At 47.6% G+C, this 20,427-nt stretch overlaps 1 protein-coding gene across 1 annotated transcript in view; it reads left to right on the top strand.

The window, feature by feature from the left end:
- LOC127578525 (transmembrane protein 178B-like) overlaps positions 1-20,427 on the top strand; it is a 271,840-nt gene that overhangs the window by 65,741 nt on the left and 185,672 nt on the right. Inside the window, 1 exon segment of the mRNA XM_052030665.1 lies at positions 2,367-2,480. Coding sequence (XP_051886625.1) covers positions 2,367-2,480 — 114 coding nt within the window.

Genomic DNA, 20,427 nt, shown 5'->3' with positions numbered 1-20,427 from the left:
TTTTCAGAGTTAGGCATCATTGAGGGGTTTGAGCATGAGGAAGAGGATTTTAAAACAGTGGCATTGGGTCAATGTAGGGCAGTGAGCAAAGGTTGATGGGTGACTTAGGATATAGGCAGCAAAGTTTACGCTTGAGCTTAAATTTATGGATGCTGGTGGATGGGGGGTTGGCCAGTGAAGCATTTGGAATAGTTGAGTCAAGATACAACAAGGCATTAGCTGAGGGTTTTAGCGGTGAATTAGTTGAGACGGGGAGGAGCAGGTGACCTTATGGAGGTTGATGATAGTGTGGATAAGGGTAAGAAGCCTCAAACCTTGACAGGGAGAGGAACAGAGATTTCCACAAGGATTGAGAATAATGTCTTTGATCTATCCCATTTTTAACTGGGTAAATTTTGACCCTTTCAGGATTGAATATTAAAGAAATAGCTGTACAAGCCAGTGGAAGGATGGAGATGCTCAGAGTGGGCATTGTGCTATGCTTATATACATGACAACGACCCGTTTTCCTGGCCTTAAAGGAAATCTGTTGACGTGGATTGCTCCTGAGCGTAGTTCCTTGCTTAGGTGGTGGATTCTGAGGGACTAACAAAGTGTGGAAGCAGAATGGAGTTCTCCCAGTAGACCCGGTGTTGTAACCATGGCGATGAGACAAGTGAGCTAAGTGGTGAAGAAAGCAGGAGGCTGCCTGTTAATCCAAAAGTGCTGTGGTTTAATAAAAGCTAAAGTAATAAATAATAGAAGCTTCCTTAAATAATTAAGCATTCAGTTTGTGTTGGCTTGAAGCATAGAATTCCACTGTTTTTCTAACAACTGCTCTCAAATTCTTTAGTGTATTCAGTCGCATTGGTGAGGTTGGTGTTGTTTAATTTGCGTTAGTGTTAGTGCAAGTTTGTGCCTGTGGTGCGTGAGGTCCTGGAGTTTTTCTGTACAACCGACCTGAGCTTTTAGCGTTCATTGTCACCACCTGGGTAGTTTCTGCTGGAGCAGGACCTGCCCAAGCTGTGAGTGTCATTCTCGGGAGGTTTGAAGGTCCTGTTGTTCCTCAGAAAGTAATGGGCAGCTCCTGTTTTGAGCCTGAGAGCTTTCTAGCTCATATGAGCGGGCAGCTAGGAATCAACACATCAATGTGGAACTGGAGTCACATGGAGGTCAGTCCAGGGTAAGGATGGTATTTGAAATCAAAAGCAAACAGGATGAAAGGCAGCCTACTTTGTCTGGATTTTGTCTGGATGACTGATCCCTGGCAGACATCACATGTCAGGACTCCTGCTCCCAATTGCTATTGTCAATCTTCACCACTGGTGTGTTTTTTATGAGAAAGTTGGTCTCAGACACAGTCAGACTCAGATGGATAGAAAGCGAGCGAGAGATGAGAAGGCTCTGCGTGTGTGTGAGAGGGAGGGACAGATAGACTGACAAAGCAATAGTGTGGCAAAAGAGAAAGAGAGAGGGTGGCGAGAGAGAGAGAGAGACTAAGAGAGAGTGTGCCAGAGCAGGAAATGGATAGATGGAAGCAAGAGACATGCTGGGAAGATGGAGGAGATAGTGGGGGATGGGGAGAGCAAACGGGAAGTAACTGCATTAAATAGCAGTAGAAGTAACTACACAGCCTCTCAGTTCCTCTTTGCCATCCAGTGACCATGACTGACCCAACACTGGCCTAACTCCACTCTCTTTCCTGATTCCCGTACTCTAGTCATCCAAGAATCTGTCTATCTCAGCTCTGAATATCTTTAATGATTAAGCTCCCCAGGACAGAGAATTCCAAAAATTCAGAATTCTATTGAAGAAGAAATTCCTTCTCATTTAAATCTTAAGTGGCCAACTTCGCTTCTGTGTGCTCCTGACATGCAGCCTCATTTCTAGATCCCGCTACCAAAGGGAGCATTTTCTACCCTATCAATCCTGTCTGCTTCAACGAGATCCCCTCTCGTTCTTCTCTGTGAAGTGGATGGACCCAGTCTCCTCGTCTTTCGTACCAGGAATCAACAGAATGAAACTTCTCTACATCGCCTCCCAGGCAGATATACCACTCCCCAAATATGGAGACCCCACTGTTAGTGTTATGTCAGATGTGGCCTTACCCGTGCCCTACATCCCTTTTGCAGTGAATCCCAACATTCCTTTAGCCTTCCCAATTACTTGCTGTACCTGTGTGCTACCTTCCTGGGTCACTCACGCAGACAGCCAGATTTCCCTGGATACCAACATTTGGGATAGGGAGAGAGATGGAAGGCACAGAAAGAAATTCTGGTGTTGTTGAAGGGGTGTGGGGGGGAATTAATAGAACCCATCGTGGATGAGCTGTGCAGGAGAAATGACATACAATGTTTTTGACAAGTCCTTTGTTTTTCTTCCGGCAGGTGTGATAGACAGGTGTACACCAATCAAATATCACTACTCCTCAGCAATCCTTCCGAAAAACCTTTCATACAACATCACAAAAACCATCCGGCAAGACGAGTGGCACTCCCTACGTAAGTCTATAACCCTTGTGCTTTTCTGGTTATAACAGGCTCAGGATTGTTGCTTGATGGGATTTCTGTGGCTTGTTTGGAGAAAGCGGGACATTCTTTGCAGGTAGTCTCTCAGGATCGAGGATGACCTACTTCCACTCTGCTTCTGTGGGTCCTGAGGCACAGACTCTTCCACAGATGGGGCAGGAGGTGCCTGATGAGGGAGGTGTGTGGGTAGCATGTATACCCCTTCCATCACTTACACAGAACCTCTGTGCAGTCCTCAGTACCATCCTGAACGCTCCTTCTCCACTTTGAGTGATTCCCAGGAGTCAGTGGGAATGTAGCATTTTTTTCGAGGAGGCTTTGAGCACATCCTTGAATGTTTTCCTCCGTCCACCTGGTGATTGCTTCCCCTGACAGAGCTCGGAATATGGGACTCTTCCAGGAATCTGGTGTTGGGCATGTGAATGATGTGACCTGCCCAGCTGGGTGTAACAAGGGCCCTCAGTACTGGGGATGTGGGCTTGGAGAGGAAGCTGATACTGGTTCCCTTTACCTGCTAAAACATTTGGAGGATTGAACGGATTTGTGGCATCCTTCTTGTTCTTTGAGGTGCATGCTGTAGGTAGTCCATGTCTCAGAAGTATACAGGAGGACAAGGATCATTGCTGTGCTGTAGACCATGGGCTTTGTGCTGGATTTGGATTTCCCACCCCTTCCCTCAGCTCGAAAGCAGTGGGGAATTTCATCACTGATGTCCACCTCTGTCAGAAGGTGGCTCCCAAGATGTGGGAAATGGTCCACGTTTAGCAGGGTCTCACTGGGAACTTTTACCATTGGGGGGGGGGGGGGCCAGTGACGCACAACGGTTTGAAGGAGGACTTTGCTCTTGCGGATGCTGAGTGTAAGGCCTATCCTCTCAAACGCTTGAGTGAACGGTGACTTGGAGCTTGGCCTCCGAACATGCACAAAGGCAAGTACTGTAGGGGAGACCTACGTCGAGCAGTTTCCCATTAGTCCTGTAGATTAGCTTTATCCCAGTAGGAAGCTTGTTAGAGGTGAGGTACAGCACTGCGGTGAGAAAGATTGAGAAAAGTGTCATGACAATGACATAGCCTTGTACAACACTGATCTTTACTGAGATTGGCTCTGTTGTGGACCCACTGATAAGGTGCCTTGTCATCTATACGTATTGCAACCTACTTGGACTGAACTACAAGAGGAGCTGTGAGGGCTGGTGAGAAAACGCTTGGTTTAAGAATGGGTTTCTGGAGAGGAGGGCTAAGGCAGTTGAAAACAGGCTGCCTTTGGGGGAGTAATTAAAATTGGGGATGTGCTGGAGTTGTAAAGGAGCAGAAATTCAGAAGATATAGGGCTGCCGGAGGTTAAAGAAACAGGAGCTTGGGACCATGGAAGAATGGAGGCTGAGGGCTTGTTGGAAAGGCAGCCAGCATAGACCAGCAAAGAAAAGGGTGAGATAAGTGAGACAAGGAAGAGTAACACAGCTGGTAGAGCCCCTGCCTCGCAGAGCCAGAGATCCGGGTTCGATCCCGACCTCAGGCGCTATCTGCGTGGAGTTTGCACGTTCTCCCTGTGACCGTGTGGGTTTCCATGCACTCCAGTTTCCTCCCACGTCCCAACTACAGGCTGGTAGGTTTAATCGACTGCTGTAAACTGGGTGAGTGGTAGAATCATGGGGTTGATGGGAAAGTGGGGAGAAATATAATAGAATTAGTACAGCGGTAGCGTCGGTGGGTGGATGATGGTTAGCACGAACTCAGTGGCTGAATGGCCTGTTACAGTGCTGTATGACTCTAGTTTGGTCAGGATAGGGTCAAGGGCAGATGTCATGGGCAAGCTGAGCAAAGGAAATGTACGAAGCTGGACCAGTTTAGTAATGAGAAATTATTGGCTGGGTTGGGGTTAAGTTCTTTAGAACAGAGGTTGAGAGAGGGGAAGAGGAGGAGGGGAAGGGGGAGGGGTCACCGAGGGAAGGAGTGAAGGCAGAGAGGAGAAAGGTAATGAGGCTGAGGAAAGGAGGTGTATCGCTGTAACCCAGGAGACTTGAAGAATGTAGATTGGGAGAGAGAAACTGATGGAAATGTGAAGTGAGGGATATTGGTGTAGGAGTGAGAACCCCCTGCGCATCCAAAGTCTTTCTTCTGTCATCCGGCTGTGTCCACTCTGGGTCATCTCATGTCAGGCCAAGGATTCACCTACAATGCAAAGATCAGTCCTCTGTTCTTCCTCATTCCCGCCCTTCCCCCCCCCCCCCACCATCACCACCCCCGCCCCGCCACCGCGGTGCCCCTCGTCACCTTCATTTTAGAAATTAGAGTGAGCTCTCGTGTACTGTAACAGGAGCCAGCCCTGTCCCACAACCACCCTCCCCTCGGCCTTCAAAAGTAACCAAGAGGATTGATGAGGCCAGGGTGGTGGACTTTGCCTACAGGGACTTTAGCAAGGCCTTTGACAAAGTCCCACATAGTAGGCCAGTCTGAGAGGTTAGATCGCATGGGATCCAGGGAGGGCTGGCTAATTGGATACATAATTGGCACAATGGCAGGAAGCAGAGGGTGATAGTAGAAGGTTGTTTTTCAGACTGGAGGCCCATGACTAGTGGTGTGCCCCAGGGATAGGTGCTGGGCCCATTGTTGTTTGTCATTGCCAGATAACACTAAAATAAGTGGTATCACAGACAGGGAGGAATCAAAAACTACAGGGGTATCTTGATCATCTAGGTAAGTGGGCCAAGGAATAGCAAATGGCTTTCAATTCAGGTAAGTTCAAGGTGTTGCATATTGGGAAGTCAACCCAGAGCAGAACTTTAACAGTGAACGGTAGGGCCCGGGGTGGGGGGGGGGTGGTGGTGGTGGGGAGGGGTGGTGAGGAGTGTTGTGGAACAGAGGGACCTAAGAGTACAAGTACATAGTTTGCTGAAAGTGGTGTCACAGGTAGACAGGGTGGTGAAGAAGGCGTTTGGCATGCTGGCCATCATTAGTTAGGACGCTGAGTTAGGGTGCTGAGTTGTACAGGACATTGATGAGGCTGCACTTGGAGTATTGTGTACGCTTTTGGTTATGCTGTTATCGGAAAGACGTCATTAAGTTGAAATAAGTGCAAAGAAGATTTGTGAGAATGTTGCCAGGACTTGAGGGCCTGAGTTGTAGGGAGGGGTTGGGCAAGCTAGGACTTTATTCCTTGGCGCGTAGGAGACAGAGGGGTGACCTTTTAGAGGTGTGTAAAATTGTGAGGGACATAAATAAAGTGAATGCACGCAGTCTTTTTCCCAAAGAAAAGGAATCAAAAACTAGAGGGTATAAGTTTGTGAGAGGAGAGAGATTTTAAAGGAAACTGAGGGGCAACTCCTTCACAAGAGGGTGGTGTGTATATGAAAGCTGCCAGAAAAAGTGTTGAGCCAGGTACAATAAGAACATTTAAAAGATATTTGGACAGGTGCATGGATGGGAAAGGTTTAGAGGGCTATGGGCCAAGGGCATGCAAATGGGACTAGCTTAGATGGTTGGCATGGATGAGTTGGGCCGAAGGGCCTGTTTCCGTGTTGTATGACTCTATGACTATCACTCTGTGACTCTATAAAACCAGCCAGCTAGAATCACTTCAGAAGGTCACTTTTAATTGGTGTTTTTTTTGGTTCTATGCCTCCCAGTGATATTTTTGATTGAATTTTTTTAATCAAATAATCAGGCAATGTTGAATGATGTGCATTTGGTAACCTGACTATGATCCGAAGCCAATTGAGTCAGCAGGAAGCAAACAGTCCTGGGCTTCTGAATTTCACTCAATGTTGCATTTAAAAAGCCTCACCTTTGAGTTCTGTCCGGGTGACCCTGACCTGAGCTTCACACAACAAGGAACAGAAGTGCAGCTGGTTAGCGCCCCTGCCTCACAGTGCCAGAGATCCGGATTTGATCCCGACCTCAGGTGCTGTCTGTGTGGAATTTTCACGCTCTCCCTGTGACCGTGTGTGTTTCCTCCGGGTGTTTCGGTTTCCTCCCACATCCCAAAGACGTGTGGGTTGGGAGGTTAATTGGCCGCTGTAAATTGTCCCTAGTGTGTATGTGAGGGGTAGAATCTGATGGGAGTTGACGGGAATGTTGGGAGAATAAAGGATAAGTGTAAGTGGGTGTCTGATGGTTGGCACAGACTTGGTGGGCTGAAGGGCCTGTTTCCATGCTGTATCTCTATAACTTTAATGAGGATTTAAGAGAAATCTGCCAGGATTTCTCACTCCCGCTGACTAGCTACAGAAGCACTGAGTCAGAAGGTCGTGGATTTGAGAAACACTTCACGATTAATTCCTGCACTTTCACCTCCGGTACAATCCAGATCCAGCAGGAATATAATCGTCAGGTCCTTGGAATAGCAGACTAAAACTTACAGATCCTCAACAGCCCCCAGAGATCTTTCCCAGGAAAAGTGATACTTAAATAGATACCTTTAGATCGTTGGCAAGGAGCTCAAGGCAAGTGGGCAAAGAACGTTGGCAAGGAGCCGTACAATAGGGCGGCACTGTGACACAGCTGGGAGAGTAGCTGCCTCACAGTGCCAGAGTCCTGGGTTCAATCCTGACCTCAAGTGCTGTCTGTATGGAGTTAGCATGTTCTCCCTGTCACCGCATGGGTTTCCACCCCCATCCCAAAGACATGTGGGTTGGTAGGTTAATTGGCCACTGTAAATAGCCCCTGGTGTGTAGGTGGATGATAGCATTTGGGGGGGGAATAAGAAAAAAAGGAATTAATGGAGGATTAGTGTAAATGGGTGGTTGATCAAGGAGGCAAATGGAATGTGGGCCTTCATTGAATTTGAGAGCAGGAAGGTTATGCTGCAACTGTACAGGGTAGGTACTGGCGAGGCCGCACCTGGAGTACTGCGTGCAGTTCTGGTCTCCTTACTTGAGGAAGGATATACTGGCTTTGGAGGCGGTGCAGAGGAGGTTCACTGGGTTGATTCTGGAGATGAGGGGGTGAGCCTATGAAGAGAGTCACCTGAGACTATACTCATTGGACTTCAGAAGAATGAGATGGGATCTTATAGAAACATATCAAATTATGAAAGGGATAGATAAGATGGAGGCAGGAAAGTTGTTTCCACTGGTAGGTGAGACTAGAACTAGAGGACATAGCCTCAAGATTCGGGGGAATAGATTTAGGACGGAGATGAGGAGGAACTACTTTTCCCAGAGAGTAGTGAATCTGTGGAATTCTCTGCCCAGGGAAGCAGTAGAGGCTACCTCATTAAATATATTTAAGACACAGTTAGATAGATTTTTTGCATCGTAGGGGAATTAAGGGCTATGGGGAAAAGGCAGGTAGGTGGATCTTTTTGAATGGCGGAGCAGGCTCGACGGGCCAGATGGCCTACTCCTGCTCCTATTTCTTGTGTTCTTATGTTGATCGTCAGTGCGAACTTGATGGGCCAAAAGGCCTGTTTCCATGCTGCATCCCTCTATGTCTGCATTCATGAATAGTAAAGGCCGCTAATCCTAGTGTGATAACTGTCGCAAGACCAGTTGCTGCGCGTGTCTTCAAAGCCGCCTTTGGTGTTGATGAATGCAGCGCTGAGAGTGGCATTGTAACTCTCTCTCTGACCCATCGCTGGCAGGTGCAGGAGCAAGTCAGAGGAAAACACCAGCTGTGGCTCACTTAGTGGCACTCTCGGTCAGTAGGCAAGAGGACAAGGACAAGATTTATTGCCAGAGGATTTGAATTAAAGAATAAATGTGTCTTATACAATTATACAAAGCCTTGATGAGACCACAGCTGGAATACTGTGTACAATTTTGGTCTCCTTATAGTTGCTACAGAGAGAGTGCAGTGAAGATTCACCAGACCGGTTCCTGGGCTGATGAGTCTGTCAAATGAGGAGCGATTGAGTTGTCTAGTCCTCTACACCCTAGAGTTTAGGAGAATGAGAGGAGACCTCACTGAAAAGTGCAAAATTCTTAGAGGGTAGAAACTGAGGGGATGTTTCCCCTGAATGGGGAGTCCAGAATCAGTGGTCACAGTTTCAAAATAAAGGTTAAGCCGTTTAGGAGTGAAATGAAGAGATAGATGGTGCTGAATCTTTGGAATTCTCTGCCCAGCGTTCTTTTGGGCTCAGTCGTTGAGCTCAGAAATCGATAGATTTCCGGATATTGTGGGATGTTGAGGAGAAGGGCAGGAAAATGGTAGAAACCCAGCCGTGATCTTGTTGAATGGAACAGCAGGATATCAGGAGGCCAAATGGCCTACTCCTACTTCTACTTCTTGTCCATAATGCAGGCTGATACCTGATACGACTATAACTCGAGGGTGGTCTCCCTCTCAAGTGGTTGTAAGTCATACCATGGCATCTTTGTGGAAGAGCAGGGAGATACCCTGGTGTCCTGGACAATGGTTAATCATCAACCAAACATGACAAAAACCTGATTTTGGCCATTATTTTTTTTATTTTTACAGCGTGGTAACAGGCCCTTCTGGCCCAACGAGTCCGTGCCGCCCATTTTAAACCCAAATTAACCTACCCGTACGTCTTTGGAATGTGGGAGGAAACCGGAGCACCCGGAGGAAACCCACGCAGACACGGGAGAATGTACAAACTCCTTACAGACAGCGACGGGAATCGAACCCCGATCGCTGGTGCTGTAATAACGTTGCGCTAACCGCTACGCTACCGTGCCGCCTTAGCACGGTATCACGCTTGGAGCAACCAACGGAAATGGGCAGCACTGTGGTGCAGCCAGTAGGACTGCTGCCTCACTGCTCCGGTGACCTGGGTTCAATCTTGACTTCCACAGGAACACAAGTAAATAGGAGAAGGAGTAGGCCACTCGGTCCCTCAAGCCTACCCCACCATTCAATATGATCATGGCTGACCTTCCCCAGGCCTCAGATCCTCCTGTGTGCCAGATCCCCGTCACTCTCAATAGCCTGATCTTTCAAAAATGTATCTACCCCCACTGCTAATGATACAGCTTTTACAACCCTCTGGAGCAGAGTATTCCAGAGATACCGTCCTCCGTGAGCTGGAATTTCTACGCACCTTGGTTTTAAATGACCATCCACTTGTAACTATGTCCCCTTGTTCGAGATTCTCCCGGCAGTGAAAACATCTCAGCATCGATCCTGTCAGCATCGATCCTGTCATGCCCCCTTGGGATCCTTCATGTTTGAACGAGATCATGTCTCGTTCTTCTAAGCTTGAAAGAATGCAGACCCAGCCTGTGTAACCTCCCTTGGTAGGACAGCTCTTCATCCAGGGAATTAGCCCTGTGAATCTCCTTTGGACTGTCTCTAATGCCGCTATATCCCTTCTGAGGCACGGGGACCAAAACTGTGCATAGTACTTCAGGAGTGGCCTCACCAGTGCCCTATGCAATTGTAACAATACTTTGCTATTTCTAACCTCTAACCCCTTTGCAATAAAGGCCAATATGTCGTTTGCCCTCATAACTGCTTGCTGCACCTTCCTGCTAACTTTTTATGATTTATCCACAAGAAGACCCAGATTGCTCTGTACTTCTGGTGTCTGTCTACATTTAGATAATAATACACCTTTTTATTCCTCTTACTGAAGTACATTCTCTCACACTTCCCCACATTAAACTCCATGTGCCAGGTTTTCGCCCACTCACTCAATCTATCTATATCCCGTTGCAGAGCCACAATCTTCTCATCACAACATGCCGTTCACCAGTTTCATAATGTAGGCAAACTCCAGCGCTGTCTGTGTGGAGTTTGCATGTTCCCCTCTGACCCTGTGGGTTTCCTCCGGGTGCTCCAGTTTTCTCCGACATCTCAAAGATATGCGGGTTGGTGGGTTAGTTGGTCACTGTAAACTGCCCCTAGTATGTTGGGTGAGTGGTAGGATCTGGGGGGAGTTCATTGGGAATGTGGGAAAAATAAAATGGGATTAGTGTAAATGTGTGCTTGATGATTGGTGTGGACTGTTGGGTCTGTTTCCATATGACTGTACAACACCCACCCTCATTTAGTTGGGAGAGTCCAAACCTGTCTTTACCTCTCGTTGTCTTGGTGTAGCAGCCAGCATAATCAAAGACCCCACCCACCCGGAACATTCTCTCTTCTCTCCTCTTCCATCGGGTAGAAGATACAGGAGCCTGAGGGCACGTACCACCAGACTTAAGTCAGCTTCTTCCCACTGTGATAAGACTATTGAACAGTTCCCTTATACAATGAGACAGACTCTGACCTCATGATCTACCTTGCTGTGACCTTGTACCTTATTGCACTGCACTTTCTCTGTAGCTGTGACACTTTACTCTGTACTGTTATTGTTTTTACCTGTATTACCTCAATGCACTCTGTACTAACTCAGTGTAACTGCACTGTGTAATGAATTGACCTGTACGATCAGTATGCAAGACAAGTTTTTCACTGTACCTCGGTACAAGTGACAATAATAAACCAATACCAATACCAATACCTCAGAAGACTCTGAGCCTGTATTGAATGTCTCTGGCATTGTATTCATCCTGGAGTCCCTTTAGGTCCAAGGATTTTGGTTGGCGTGGTCTGTCTGTGTTGACTGCAACTTCAGAGGATAGTTCACAAGCAAACCACGTATGGTTCTTCCCTCCCAAGGTCTCAGCTGCCCCCCCCCCCCCCCCCCCGAGACTCTGGACTGTCCGACGTCGTGCGAGTGGAGTGGAACGACTCGTCTCACACACTGTGTAGAGGTGTTGCTGCTGGCCACATCATACCCCGTGTCAAACCGGTCAAAGTCCTGACATTCATGGGCATTCAAAGACTAAGTCAGTGGGACCCACTCACCCCAGTCATGCAACCTGGGACCTACTCCCACACCACTGGCTTTAACCAACACTGACAGTGGTGTCTGAGACAAAAACATAATTTGCAATCATAAATCAGTGCTTACTGGAGCTCAGATTTACTGCCTGGAAACTGCTCGATACCATGAACTTGTTAGGCAGTCTTTTGGGATCAATAGTGACTTACTTCCACACCGGTTCTGTGGGTTCTGAGGTAACTGATGAAGCCCATGTGGGACCCACACACTCTACCACAGCTGGGGTAGGTGGTAGCTGATGAGGCAGGCGGGTGGGTAATTTGTGAGCTGGGGCACCCCTTCCATTGCTTGCTTCTGATCTATGGCCTTGAGGTTCTCAATACCATCCTGAATGCTCCTCAACGAGACCTTGTACTTTGACAGAGTATCCCTTCTGGTAATCATTTTGTCCTTCCTTCCTCTCTGCTTTCTTGGCTCCCTCCTCAAATATTCATAAAACCTTAGCTCAACATCGCCTAGACAATGATCTACCTCATCTCACTAGTGGGAGAGTCAGGAACAAGGGGACATAGCTACCAAATAAGGGACCAGTCATTAAAGCAGCTGCCTAGAAAATTCTTCTCTCAGAGGAGTGAATCTCTGGAATTCTCAACCTCAGAGATCGGTGTGGGACAGGTTATTAGATATGATTAAGGTGGAGATGGATAAGTATTTGAACGATCGAGGAATTGAGGGTTATGGGGAACTGGTACAGAAGAGAAGTTGAGGCCAGCATCGACCAGCCAGGACCATATCGATTGGTGAGGCAGGCTTGAGGAACCTGCTGCTTTACTCCTGCTCCTATTGTCTTGTATTCTTGTGTTCATCACCTTTATAAACCTGGTGTGATCTTGGACACAAGGGCTCTTTCATCCTTTTACTGAGATTTCTCAATAGCAACAAAGTAAAGTTTGTCCCTTCTTGCTTAGTCGTCTCTGCGGGCAATAAGTTGCAGATTCAGTTGCTGTGTTTTCCCAGGAAATATCTGAAGGACTAAGCAAACCTGGGGCAATTGCTCTTCCTGTCTAATACCTGCTCCATGTTGGTTGGCTTCTATATCAGTAATTGAGTCAAGGAACCTTTGTCTGCTCCATGTCCTAGCAGACAAAACAGATGATAAGAGTCAGCAAAATATCGCAAGTGCTGGAAATCTGAAATGAAAATGCAGAGAAGGTTCTGATGGTCAGGTGAGAGAAATAAGGTTAAATTTCAGGTCGGCTCCTTCACTTCCGTTCCCTGTGGCGCACTTTGCCCATTCCCAGCACCTGCTGTCAAGAGAAAGTAGTGGCAGTGATTTATGAGCTAAAGTTGTTGAGCTCAGTGACAAGCCAGTGTTATGGTGGTAGAGCTGCTGCCTCATAGCTCCAGAGATCTGGGATCCAGTGGAGGACATTCTGACTAGTTGCATCACCTCCTGGTATGGAGGCTCCAATGCACAGGATTGCAGGAGGCTGCAGAGGGTTGTAGACTTAGCCAGCTCCATCATGGGTACAACTGTCCCCACCATCGAGACCTCTTCGAGAGGCAGTACCTCAAGAAGGTGGCATCCATCACTAAGACCCCTCACCACCCGGGACATGCCCTCTTCTCATTACTACCATCGGGGAGGAGGTACAAGAGCCTGAAGACCCACACTCAACGATTCAGGAACAGCTTCTTCTCCTCTGCCATCAGATTTCTGAATGGTCCATGAACACTACCTCATTATTCCTTTTTTTTTGCACTGTTTATTTATTTTTGTAATTTAGAGGAACTTTATGCCTTTGCAAAACAACAAATTTCACGTCATCTAAGTCAGTGATAATAGATCTGATTCTGATTCAATCCTGACCTCTGTGTGGAATTTGCAAGTTCTCCCTGTGATGCTGTGGGTTTCCTCTGGGTGTTTCTTCCTGGGAAAAACCCATGTGATCAGAGGGAGAATGTGCAAGTTCCATACAGGGGGGGCTGGAGATCAGGATTGAACCTGGGTTCCTGGAGCTCCGAGGTAGCGGCTCTATGAGCTATGCCACTGTGCCACTCCAATGCCTACCAAAACACCCACATCCCAGGCCAACAGAGAGAGGGTCTGGTGATCTATAATGGCTTCATATATCCTCCACAATTTAACCCTCATGTAGATGTGGCCATTGCCAGCTACCGTCAGAACACTTGACAGAAAAGATGCATTTCACTGTGTGTTTCGATGTACATGTGACCAATAAAGAGATCTTATCTTATATTGGAGAGAGAGTGTGACAATGAGAGGCTTCCTCTTGGCCACACTGCAAGGCCAGATTAATCATCCTTTGGTGCGGGGAGGAAGCTAAGATCAGGTATCTTTATTGGTCACGTAGATCGAAACACTCGGTGAAGTACACCTTTTGCGTTGAGTGTTCTGGGGGCAGCCTGCAGGTGTCGCCACGCTTCCGGCGCCAACATAGCATGCCCACAACTTCCTAACCCTTACGTCCTTGGAATGTGGGAGGAAACCGGAGCACCCGGAGGAAACCCATGCAGACACACAGGGAGAACGTACAAACTCCTTACAGACAGCAGCTGGAATTGAACCCAGGCTGCTAGTGCTGTAATGGCATTAAGCTAACCGCTACACTAGGCACTTCCCATCCCATCCCATCCCCCACAGAAAATCCAGCTACCTACCCTTGACATCAACAATCTTACCCTGGCTGAATCCTCCACCATCCCTTCCCAAGTGTTGTAGGGGTAAGAGGGAAGTGATTGCCATTGACCAGATATATTACCCTGAATTACCATGCCTGGAAGAGACCTTCAGAGACAGGTACTCAGCCCTTACTAAACCCTTACTAACCCCTCCTCCCCTCAACCCCACACCTCCCCAGATGGAACACTCTGCCCATGGCTGTGTAGAAGTAGCTCCAACGACACTCTAGAAGGTTGACACCTTCCAGGGCCGTGCATCTCCTTTGACTGGCAAGCCACCCAGCCTGAACGTCTGCCCCCTCCACCCCCTGGGCAATGCGACTGCATTGTGTGCCAGCTGCTAACTGCACTGAGGCGGCTCACACTGCCTGGTCGCACCTGTGACATCCCTCTTAAAAGGGCCAGGCCAGCAATTGCACGGGGACGTCTCCCTGCAGATTGTCCCATGAGTGGCTGAGCTCTCCGATGAAAGGCCATCAACCTGAAGCACGGACTGTGTTTTTCTTGCTGCGGCTGCTGCCTGATTGGCCAAGTGTCTCCAGGGCATTTTTTCCTCTTGCCTGTTTTCCCGTGTTGCCCTCCCAGTGAGACTCCTTCCTTCCAGTGGCTCCTGTTCCAATGCTCTGTGGGCTCTTCCTCACCTCTCACACACTCTGCTGGAGCGACCCGGGATGGGGACCCTAGTTAATCACCCCTGCCAACTGGCATGGGTAGCCCCCTCGGGACCAGCCACCACCCTAAAATCACATCGCAGGAGTGTAGTTTTGTAAAAATAGGGTGGAAACAGTCAGGCCTAATCCTTCCCTGCATGTTATATCCAGTGAGAGAAAGGCCTCTCTATTGACTTAATACAATGGATTGCCTTATTGACTTACTGAGCTGCCAAATTAGCCTCTGTATTGAAAGCTGCTCTAAATCTGAATGGCACCCAGCTGCTTTAATATGATAATTCTGTGTTTGAAGAAATCAACCCTTACAACTGAGCATCGATTTAATGCAGTCCAAGTAAAATATCCTCTGTCAGCTTGCATTGATAACCTCATGTACTTACCTTCTGTGATCACTCAGTTCCTTTGCAACTGTTCCCTGGACTGCCGGCATTACTGATGTTGGGATGGTAAACAAATCTCCGTTCATGTGGAGGAACCGGGATTGTTCTCCTTCAGACGGAGGTTAGGGGGAAGTTTAATGGAGGGTTCTGGTGAAGTAATTATTGGTAGTGAGGAAGGTGTGTAACCCATTGGACTTGGGTTTAATGCAGTTGGCAAAAGGATCAGAAGGGTGGTGAGAACTTACTTCTCAACAATTGAATATTATCTAGGCTGCACTGTTCCATAGATTTTGAAAGGGAAAAGATAGATAGTTGAAAGGGAGAAACAGTAGGGGAGGTGTGGAGAGTGGGATGAACTGGCAGTCAGTTCAAATAGCTGGAACAAGCCTAGTGGGCACAAGAGCTTCCTTCTGTTCCCCAAGGTCCTGTGGCGTTAATCCAGCAACCAGCGTCACCCAAGGCAAGGCACCCATTTACATAACATCTTTCACGTCATCCCAAAGTATTTTACATCCATTTTAGTCACTGTCATATAGTAGAAAACATATTTTGTGCAAAAACAAATTGAAGTGTGTTAGTGACCAGATAATGTGCTTTGGAAACGGTGATTGAGTGGTTTCTAATGGCCGGGATTGTCCTTTGAAATAGTACCGTGGGATCCTCAAATCCACCTGAGAGGGTAGGGTAGGGTTGGGTAGTGGAGACAGAGAGGCTGTGTTTAGATCTGTAATACCCCCTCTGACAATGTAGCACTCCCAGCATGTCCCTGCAGGCTCAGCTGAGACTTTTGAGTAACGTCTCCGCAATGGAACTTGAACCCACTACTTTCTCAGGCAGACGAGCATGCCCCCAACTGTGTCAGCCCCATTCACTCACTGCTGTTTGTTGGTCCCAGTGGTATACTCATTGGCTCCCATGCATTGGAGCAACGTGGGGCTAGAAAAGGAGCTAAATCAGTTTTTATTAAAACTAATTTAATAAATTAGGGAGTATAGTAATCTGCTTAAATCATCCAACTGGAAAGCATGTAAAATTCATTTATTCAGCACATTGTTACGGACAGAGTCCTTATACAGTGCATGAGTTACTCTGACATATAATCACTGCTATTGCATAGGCAGACACAGCGACTAAGTTGTGTTCCTTCAAGCAGCTGCAAGATAAATGATCAGCGGCCCTGTCCCAATGACATTGAACACAAAATATTGGTAAGTGGGATCCTCCCCATTTGTGCCGACAGGGAGAGGCTTTAGTCTCACTCATAGGATGCAGCACAGTTGCTGGATGCGGTTATCTTCACATGCCATCTTCTCGCAGCTACTATCGGGCAGGAGTTACAGAAGCCTGAAGTCCCACACCACCAGGTTCAAGAACAGCTACTTCCCTTCAACCATTTGGTTCTTGAAGCAACCCGGCAAAACCCTAATCACCACAGTGTAGCAATACTATAACCACTTTGACCACTTTACACTAAAATGGACTTTGTATGTTTTGTTCTGATTGTGTTCATTCTTGTAAAAATTGTCTACAATTTATGTTTAATTTATGTTTCTCTTGTGAATGCTGCTTATCTGATGCTATGTGCCTGTGATTCTGCTGCAAGTAAGTTTTTCATTGCACCTGTGCACACATGGACTTATACATATGACGATAAACTCGACTTTGACTTTGACTTTAGTCCGAGGCAGGATTAGTCAGATCTGCCAGGTTTCTACCTGTGGAAACCGCAGTGGGAGACCGGGAGAGAATTTCTGCCTTCCACACAGCATCGGGTAACAGGTTGGGATTCTGACTAAAGATGCCCATTTTATTCTCCCCACATACTAACCCCACCACCCCCCCCCCCCCAGATTCAGGAGAGGTAATTTGCAGTGGGCAATTAACCTAACAAACAGCATATCTTTGGGACGTGGGAGGAAACCAGAGCCACAGGGAGAACGTGCAAACTCCACACAGACAGTCGGGATTGAACCGGGGTCTCTGGAGCCGTAAGGCAACAGCTCTCCCAGTTGCACTGCAGTGCTGCCAATGGACAGCCTGCTCCTCTTGAAACTGTTTGATTTCAGTTGGAGGAAGGCTCAGCAATCCGATTGGAAGGGTGATTCAGTCCTGCTGAAAGGTCCCAGCTGGCTGGGTAGGGGCTGTTAGCCTCCTTCTCATCCAGCTGGGCATTACTAACTGGAGAATGAGGCTCAGCAGTTATACAACATAACTTATAGAAGGAACACTTAATGTAACCATATTAAAATGTTGTGTCTGTATTTTGTTAGACAAAGGAATCTATTAACTCATGAATGTAGATACCGTGGAGACTAGAATTATGACTCGGCTTCTCTCCAGCTGTGTCTTTGGTGAGACATTGACGCTCTGGATAGCACTCGTGCTGAGATGGATGGTCTCACTCAGATATTCTGCACAATGGTTTGTGTAAGAGGAGTTTCCTGAGGCTGGTCACAGAGCAGGGAGAGTAGAGGGAGACTTATTTTGCAGCAATGAGCTCCAGTGCTTAATGGTCAATGCTAACGGCCCTCAGCTCATTGAACACAGAGCATGCTCAACTAGTGCTAGGAGTGGGAAGCAAGTTTCATTTTTAATCCATTCTCAGCAATGTGGCCATCACTGGCAATGCCAGCATTTAATGCCGAACTCTAACCCTGCTTGAAAAGGTATCGGAGATTTGCTCTCTTTGCAGAGCTCCTGACAGAGGGTGTTTGAACCTTATGACCCAATGACCTTGAGGGATCGACCTCATGACTGCTGAGAACTAACACGATGGACAGGCAAATGAATGACATAGAGTGGAACTTGGAGGCAGTGATATTCCAGGTGGAGGAAGACAGAAGTCTGGGTGTGTTGCTGAAGAAACCTTGGCCTGCTGCTGCAGTGCATTTCATAGAAGGCACACACCAGTACGCCGCTGGTGTGGGGAATGAACATTTGGGGTGCCCACGAAGCAGCTGTTTTGTCCTGGATGATGACAGACCTCTTCAGTGTTGCTGAAGCTGCACTCACCCAGGCAGATGGAGTGCGTTCCGTCACATTTCTTTTGACATGGAAGAGCTTGGTGGAATCAGGAACTGTGTGACTTGGCCCAGGATACTCAGGCCCTGACTTCCTCCTAAAGGTATTTACCTGGCTCATCTCTTTGTGGTCAGCGTAACCCACAGAACATTGATGATGAATGTTAGGAAGACAATGCGTCTTGCAACAGTCTTTGTCTGCTGTAAATATGGTGTGAATATTACTTGCACAGATTGATCGTGGCTCCAGGATTTATCTATTGCTGCAGGATTTCGATGAAATATTTTCTAAGCAAGCATCGCGGAGGATGAAAACTGGCTGCTCTCTGAGTAGAAGCAGACTTATCCATTAATTCTGGACTATTTGCGTCCAAGGCATGCAATTGGGTTCATTCATCACAATGCTATTGCTTCTCCCTAATTAGGTCCATTTGTCTATATGGACATCTGTTTCACTCTGAGCTTGATAAAAATGATGCATCAGTACCTCTACCTCAACAGTGGATCATCGCGGCAGGAACCCTAAATAGGCTCTGTTGATTTAAGTGGTGAGGAGAAGCAGAAGAAGCGTTCTGAGCTAAAGGGTCCTTGGGTTGGAGGCGAATCCATGTGACCCACTGATCCTCGGAGGAAGGGCAGAGTCAAACTGATGGAATCCCTGGGCCCGCGTGAAGCAGTTTCTCTACATCACTGCCAATGACTTACACAGTGGGCAGACAATGCACGACAAGTACAAGCACGTAGACAGACGTGCATTTCTGTAGCATCTTTCTGGACTCTGCAGTCATTGTGAAGTGTTTCTGAGGTTCAGTTATTGCTGTAACGTAACAAATACAACAGTCACTTTATACACAGCAGTGTGTTAATAATCAGGTAATCTGTTTCAATGACATTGGTTGATGGATTAGTATTTGCCAAAATACAGAGGACAAGTGACAGTGCGATGGCACAGCCAGTAGAGCTTCTTCCTCAGGGCTCCCGTGACCCAGGTTCAATCCTGACCTCTGGCGCTGTCTGTGTGGTTTGCACCGTGTGGGTTTCCTGCGCGTGCTCCGGTTTTCATCCCACACCCCAAAGACGTGCAGGTTTGGTAGGTTAATTGATCACTGTAGGTTGCCCGTAGTGTGTGGGTGAATGGTAAAGTCTGGGGCAGATGAGAGGAATAGAATGGGATTAGAGTAGATGGGTGCTTGATGTTCCGCATGGAACGGTGAATCAAAGGGCCTGTTTCCATGTTGTTTGATTGTATCTGTAACTCTGCTGCTCTTGAAAGAGTGCTAAGGTATCTTTTACATCCACCTGCCAGAGCATACACAACCTCAGCTGTCCTTCCCCAAACACAGTTCCTTTGTGAGTGCCTGTGTCCTCAGTGCTGGACTGAATGACCGCACGGACCTCATGTCTACATGCACATCTATCCAGCGTGGGCCTTGAACCCACGACCTTCTAATTCAGAGGCTGAAGCTCTGTGCACTGAGCCACAGCTCTTTGTTATTAATGCTGGAGAATGGAAGCCACTGGTTTTGCCAGTGTGGGTATTGACCCAGATTCAGTTCTGAGTGTGTCCAGAGTGAACATTGTAAAATGATCTGCCAGTTGTATCTGGGAGATAAATACCCAACTGCCTGGAGTGGGCATCTACCAAGACAGTGAATTACTGCTGCATGTTCACAGCTGTAATAGAGAGATAAGCCCGTCCTTTAAGCCTGTGGACAGAAATCCACGATGGTGCTGCAGTTTTTCGTATTCCGCAGCAGAGAATGTTCACTTTAACATGGCCTTTATCTTAATTCCAGGTGCCACGCTTTGCTTACCCAATGCTAAGGGCTAATTCAGAAAGTAAATTACGATTCTTATTCCTCACCAGTGCTGTACTGCTCCAGCATGCAGTGAACGTACTGCTGGCTCCTAAACCCTTCAGCCTATTTCGCAGCCAAATCCTATGCTGTGTCCTCCTGCAGAGAGCGACTGGCTGGAGGTGGTGTGCATTGGCCCCCCCCCCCCCCCCCCCCCCGTCAGCAACCCCTCTCTCTAATACTTCTCATCCTGCTTCTCCGATCTCACGCTTGAACAAGCACCAGTCCTCGTTGGAGGGTCAGCGGTGGAAAGGGTGAGCAGCTTCAAGTTCCTGGGTGTCAGTATCTCAGAGGATCTATCCTAGGACCCCAGCACATAGATGCAACCATGAAGAATGTGCACCAGCCTCTCTACTTTCCTAGAAGTTTAGGGAGAGACGACATGTCATTGAAGACCCTGGCAAACTTCTACAGATGTACAGTGGAAAACATTCTGACTGGTTGCATCACGGCCTGGTATGGAAACTCCAATGCACAGGAATGCAAGAGGGGACAGAGAGTTGTGGACTCAGCCAGTACAGCTCTTGCCACCATCGAGGACATCTACAAGAGGCAATGTCTCA

Source organism: Pristis pectinata, chromosome 15, assembly GCF_009764475.1.
Source record: "Pristis pectinata isolate sPriPec2 chromosome 15, sPriPec2.1.pri, whole genome shotgun sequence".
Taxonomy (NCBI): domain Eukaryota; kingdom Metazoa; phylum Chordata; class Chondrichthyes; order Rhinopristiformes; family Pristidae; genus Pristis; species Pristis pectinata.
The sequence above is the reverse complement of the archived record's forward strand: the minus strand, read 5'-3'. Positions and strand labels throughout refer to the sequence as shown.